The sequence below is a fragment of the Benincasa hispida genome, chromosome 8 (assembly GCF_009727055.1).
Source record: "Benincasa hispida cultivar B227 chromosome 8, ASM972705v1, whole genome shotgun sequence".
Lineage (NCBI taxonomy): Eukaryota > Viridiplantae > Streptophyta > Magnoliopsida > Cucurbitales > Cucurbitaceae > Benincasa > Benincasa hispida.
In genome coordinates this window covers 34,076,522-34,082,933 of record NC_052356.1, presented here as the reverse complement: position 1 = coordinate 34,082,933, position 6,412 = coordinate 34,076,522, and the positions used below count along the sequence as shown (strand labels likewise).

General features: G+C 33.1%; 1 protein-coding gene and 1 non-coding gene across 2 annotated transcripts; both read right to left on the bottom strand.

The window, feature by feature from the left end:
* Positions 1–733: 733 nt before the first annotated feature.
* Positions 734–3,448, bottom strand: LOC120084245 (calcium sensing receptor, chloroplastic). The gene is made up of 6 exons (XM_039040146.1): positions 3,099–3,448; positions 2,752–2,997; positions 1,773–1,965; positions 1,489–1,630; positions 1,256–1,387; positions 734–1,154 (listed from the first exon to the last, which is right to left on the bottom strand). The coding sequence occupies exons 1-6, from the start codon at positions 3,315–3,317 to the stop codon at positions 905–907; spliced, it is 1,182 nt and encodes a 393-aa protein (XP_038896074.1). The 5' UTR covers positions 3,318–3,448; the 3' UTR covers positions 734–904.
* A 2,132-nt stretch (positions 3,449–5,580) lies between these two features.
* On the bottom strand, positions 5,581–5,653 carry TRNAA-UGC. The gene has a single exon. It is a non-coding gene; the product is annotated as a tRNA-Ala (tRNA).
* Between the last annotated feature and the right edge of the window lie 759 nt (positions 5,654–6,412).

The following is a 6,412-nucleotide window of genomic DNA, read 5'->3' as shown; positions in this document are numbered from 1 at the left end:
AGGAAAACAAAAAAAAATTATTCGAAATCGAAGTTAATGATTTTGAAACTGTCGGCTGGCTCGGGTAGATAATCGGCGCGAGAACTGAGGAACCAAAGCCGACCACATTTGGTCGGCTTCCAAACCTAATGAACCGCAATCGAACTGCCCAGCGAAACCGGCACCGAGCTGATGGCAGTTTCAGCCAGTTTGATCAATTTTTTCGATTATGGCTTGCACCCCTAATTGATCCGACCCACATTTGCTGTGGTCCATGGTGTGTGGAGACATACAAATGGGGTATGCTATCCAATGAATTTAGAAGATTTTTCAAATCAACTTCTTGTCAGAGAATAGCATGGAAGACTTTATGGAAGTGTCACAATTCCAAACGTAGAGAAGATTTGAATAAATGTTCTTCAAAATTAATGTTTTCTTTCTTCCCTTCAATTTTCATGCTTAACATCTGAAGTCACACCATAGTATTTTTTTTGTGCTGTGAATTCTATACAAAATCAAAGCAATAATCAATCCGGATTCAACCCCTTCATTCACATGTAGTTGACGTTGGCAAAAAGCCATTTTTCACTCCTTTTTTAACCTTGGCCCCTAAAAAGACGCCAAATTTCTAAGTGTTTCAAGTATTTTCTTTTTCTTTTTCTTTTTCTTTTTTTCTTTTTGTTAAGAGTAATTATACCTAAAATTTACCTAGTCTTGAATTATTCATTATTCTGGTTAGTGGAATGAGGAAGAATGAATCTAAATATGATGCTATTTCTACCTTTTTAACCATTATACAACCCGCAAGCAGTAATTGAGGCCACATACAAAGACAATCAAATCAAGAATCATAGGGGATAATTTACAGATCCTATGGTACGTGGGCAGAAAACCTGTGTGACAACCAGCATGAATAGCCAAAACTTTAATCAGTACCAGGAAGCAATTTTTGACCAGATGCAGATGTCAGTGAGGTTGTCCCAAAACGTTTGGTTCCGGACGGGATGACTCGGGATGGCGAAAGGATCTCTGCGAATGAAAACTTATATGTATCTGTCCCTAACCGACTCTGTAACCAACCTTTGCTACCTAAAAACCCATCAGTTACGATCCAGGAGTTCTTGAAGCCAAGGCTTGTTAGTGCTTTGGCAACTGCTTTTGCTGAGTCGGAGTACCTGAATTTCCAAGAAATTTGATGTAAATGATCGGAGTGAAGATATGGGTGAGTAAAGTAATGATGCAGAAATTAATATCTGAGATAGGCAAGATGACTCACGAGCCCAAGATCACTATATTGGAGCCTTTGTTAAGTTTCTTGAGATATGAAATCTTGATGGCTGAAAGTTCAGCTTCTAGTTTCTTTACATTTCGGACAATGCCCCGCAACTTGTTTGGTAGTTCTTCCAAACTGAAACAATTTGATGCAAATGCTTATAAGCTGCCCCCATATTTGGTATTTATGAAGAGATATGGCTTGAAATTGATTATGAAAAAGCTTGTTCAACTTACGGAATGGCAATTGACTGGTTCTTAGCACTAGAAGGAAGGCGAGGAATGCCAGACTTATCCTTGTCCTTCTCGGATCGTATATCAATCAGAAAGTAATTGCTCGACGAGATTAGATCAAGTGTTTGAGCAGGAGAGAGTTCACCTAATCAAAACACAATATATCACCAGTGAGACTAAATCACTCTAAACATGAAATCATCAAGTTCAAAGACTAATTTCATGGCTAGAAGTCGAGGGTGAACTCTGTTATGTACAAACGAAACCTCAAAAGAGAATAGATGCACCTTTGTAGCCGCGAAAGTTGAAAGAGATGGCAGACCAAATTGGAGGAAAGAGCAGGTATGCCAAGGCTAAGATACCAGCAATTTCTGCAATTACAAGAGGGTCGGCCGTGGAGATCGTCTCGACGGTCGATGATGCTATAGGTTTGGCACCTTCAATGACCTTACCTGTTTGTTGTGCTGCACCTACTACTGTCTGCAATCAGGAAAAATACTTGATATGTGAATCTAGGTTTGATGAAAACAGTCCAATAGTAAGATTCTCCAATTGGCACCAACGTGAGAAACAACATCTAAGAAGCACGAATATGGATATGACACAACAATGATACGCCGACACACTATTTTTCATTGACATGGCAAGGAAACGTTTATTATACCATATAGTTTTAAAATTCAAAATCAATGAGTTTATGTTTTTATAAGCTTAAAGAAATTAGTTTGATGCACATCGCTCTCATAATTTATTATTCTTGTCATATATGTGTCTATTTAGTAAATATAACAAGCGTTTAATGCATGTCTAACGTCCTATACTGTCTTTGTGTACAACTAGTGTCTAACACATCTATTGTATAAACAAGTGTTTGATACATGTCTAACAAATATCAAAATGTTCAAGTGACCGACATACGTCGGACCCGAACCTGCTAGCCAAACTAAAGTATCGGTGCTTCTTAGAATTTCACAAATACTTCAACCATTGAGTAGAGCAGCAGAGCAAGATAAGTCCAAAAACAACATGAGCCCGAACTTCATCGTTTGAAAAGTCCACTGAAATTTCATTTGAAGAGGAAAAAGAATAAGGCATTCCAAGATTAACATAAGATGCAACAACCAATGGATTTTGAATAGAATAAAGAAGAAAGTGTTAATGTTCTAGTCTAAAATGACTACCAAGATTTAAACCAGCAATAAACTCTAGCATCAAAGATTTCAAAGCCAGGAGAAAGCCATAAGGGAAATATGAAAGTGAACGAACCTTAGCAGCACTTAGAACAGGTTCGGTGTCAATGCCAGAGCCCTGAAGTGCTTCTAGGGCTTTCTTTGAAGCCTCAGAAATCGTTGGAGAAGCAACTTTCAGCGCCTCTTCTCCAGCCTGCTTGACAATCGGCAGCGCCGCATCAACACCCGGTTTCAAAACATTTGTAGCAGAGTCAAAGACCTGTTGCGCAATATCAAAGAAATTCGAACCCATTTCTTGAACCTGATCAAACGTCTTCTCCACCTACCATTTCCACAAAACAGTAAGGAAATCTGAGAAAATGTCTCACGAACAATTGGTTCTATAAATCGACCATTTGCATTGAAGGAAAGAACGAAACTTACTTCATTGAGAGAAGAGACGATTTGGTCTTTGTTGAGAGCCCTAGCGTCGTAGGGAGAAGAGAAGAGGGCTAAGAGAGAGAGGGTAGTGGAGGCCGGTAAAGAAACGGAGATGGGACGGAATTGGGACTTGGAATCGGATCTGTGAGAGGAAGAAGGGAGAGAAGGAGGTGGGTGATGTTTGGGAATGGTGGAAGCTGTGATGGCCATCTTCATCGCCATGGATGACTGAAACAGAGCCAACACAGAGGCGAGTGAAGAAGAAGAGAGGAGGATTGAGGTGATGAATAAGTGGTGAAGGGAGAATCTGCCAAAAATGCTTTATGAATAAGAAAAGTGCAGTGGTTGGTTGGTTTGGGTCTCTTCCCATTGTTGCACAATGCACATCTACTTGGCACAACAATGGATTTCATTTCGTGGCTCCAAATTTCCCTATTTAAAATAAACTAATGCTACTTCAATTCTAAATTTGTTTCTTCTTTTTCTAATACAAAACAATCATACTTATAATTAAGTCTTATATTTAATTACACTACCTTTGGTCAAGATTCGAAATATGATGTGGATGTAAATATCGAGACTCCAATTTTATGGAAATATCGATATAGATTGAAATTTTAAAAAAAAAAATTATGAAAATTGTTATAATTAGTTAATGACATTTTGATTGTGCCTTAATTAGACTATAATTGATCATTTTTAATTACAATTTCTATAAAATAAGACAACATTTAAATGTCTATGGTAAATGTTTGTGTAAATGTTGATGCAAGAGTATAAATTTAGAAAAGAAACAAGAATAATTATAATAAAATATAAAGTTTAAGAATATTTTGAGATGAAATGATGTGAAAATTTAATTAAAAAAAAGTTTGAACAACGTTAAAAATGAATATATGTTTTTTTTTTCAAATTCAATTTCTTTAAAAATGAAAGTTTTGAGTCAAAAATAAAGCTGACAATTGAGAAAAGTTGGAAAGTAAAAAAAGTAAGGCTTAATCTTTTATCGAAAATAATGTTACTGTGTGAAACTATAATATTGTGTGTAATCAGGACCATAAAATTGAAAAACTTGAATTGAACTAACATAGTTAATCTTAAAAAATTAATTTTTTCTCGAAAGTGGGGGAATCAGAATATTCTCAAAATGTTCTCAAATTTTCAAAAGATCTTGAAATTTCATCAAAATTGGGGGAAGAACAAAATTTTCCCAATCAAAATTTTGAGGCCATCAAATCTCGAAATCTCAAGATTTTGATGGAAATTTTAAACTATTGACTACCTTTCACTAAAAAGCTATCAATCAAATATATAAGAAGAATAGATTAGACGACAATATAACATATGCATAGAATAAACTCAAATGGATCAACTAATTTGATTGAACTTGTAACTATAAAGTTTAACTTTTGAATTTTTTATATGTTACTATTTTTTATGGTACAAATACCACATGTTAGCAACAATAATAATCATAGTATTATTTTCATATATATTTGCACTTAAAAAGGTTTGTAGTTCACATTTTTTACCTCTTATCGTACTCAACCAAAAAATCATAAGAGGAAATAAGACAATAAAAATAAGGTTAACTTATCCATAAATTTACCTTTGAACATTAATTTTTTTTTCCCAAAAGTATTAAATAACACTAAACAGAAATAAACCTCACTACCTGAGGTTGCACATACAATGAACAATCAAATGGATTAAGAAAAGAACAAACATACGACAAATTAAGAAAAAATTCACACAACGTAAGAAAAAAAAGGATCGAAGGAGTTGAGCTTCTGAAAAGAAGATTCAAGCTACTAAAAATCATCTCATATTGCACAAACTTAACAACCACCTCAAGAGGACTCAATGTAGTTCATAGACATAAAGCTAACAACAAATATAATACATGACAATACATCAAGCGACTCTCCAAATCAAACAAAGATCTCTTAATCGTTGACACACATAAATATATCAGTTAAGCTCTTCTTTTTTTTTTTTTTTACTGATATTTTATATTCTCACGAGTTATAAAATTTCAAACAAGAAAGTTTCAAATTTTTAATCTTCTTTGACTTTTCAGTTTATGATATATTTACTTAAACAAACTTTATGAAGAGTATATGGAAATATGTTTAAATTGTTATATATAGGTTGCCAACTATAGAAGAAATTTCTGTAAAATATATTAAATTAAACATTTAAGCCTGGAAAACAATTTTAAAAAAAAAAAAATAGTTATTGAAAAGTACTTTAATAATTCGATAACAAAAAAAATCAAAAGAATAATAATAATAATACTCTCCCATAAAAACATTAACGAATAAAAGGAAAGAAACGACGTGTCGATAGAAGGAAAAAAGAAAAAGGGTTCCGCGGAATTTCGCAAAAAACATTACTACTAACGGGCCTGAAGCCCACAAGGCCCAACCCAACGTTTATTCTTTATTCATTTGAGAAGGACAACAAAAGATGAACGAAAAAAAAGTGGAGATGCGGGGTATCGAACCCCGTACCTCTCGCATGCAAAGCGAGCGCTCTACCGTTTGAGCTACATCCCCATTGTTTGTTAAATATATTATATATGTATTATTTAATTGATAGTTTATGTGGTTAATAATTAATGCACTTTTAACCTAGTCTTCTTAGCGTATGTTTTGTTAGTAGTCCCTGAATATTTATATATGTCTATTTGATAATTGGACTTTTAAACATGTCAATTAGATTATTTACTTTTTAATCTGTATTCGATAAAACTCTTCAACTTTAAAAGGTATGTGAATCTTTAGACTTTCAAATTTGTATTCGGTAAGATCTTGAACTTTTTTTTTTTTTAAAAAAAAAAGTGTTATAGAACTTGAACTTTCTACAATTTCATCAATATTTCTATACTCTCATGGATTCAACATTGACAAGGAGGATGAACTGAAAATTTTATTAAATACAAAAAACCCATGAAAAATAGATCTATAAGTAACAACATATCATGAATATGAATATAATATAAATAATAAACATTTTGACTTGTTTAAAAAATGTAGAATGAATATTTAGATAGTCAAATATTTTATTTAAAAAAATTGATTTTATCATTTTTTTTAGAAATATTCATTAATCATTTACATATAATTGAGACATTAACATTTTAACCCTTTTCTCTACCATTATATTTTGACACACATTAATTATTTATAATAAGAATAATATTTGGGTGTATCCTACTTTTTATCTCACACAAAAAATTTTTTAAAAAAAAGTAGGAAGAATTTGTCACATTGCAAATTATTATTGTACAATTTGATCGGGTACATAAAGATAGA

Excerpts from the sequence above, each read along its gene's own strand:
- LOC120084245 (XM_039040146.1), bottom strand. The coding sequence starts at position 3,317 with ATGGCGATGAAGATGGCCATCACAGCTTCCACCATTCCCAAACATCAC. Across the intron at positions 2,998-3,098 it reads TCGTCTCTTCTCTCAATGAA|GTGGAGAAGACGTTTGATCA; the intron begins GTAAGTTTCGTT and ends TGGAAATGGTAG. Across the intron at positions 1,966-2,751 it reads CTGTTCTAAGTGCTGCTAAG|ACAGTAGTAGGTGCAGCACA; the intron begins GTTCGTTCACTT and ends TCCTGATTGCAG.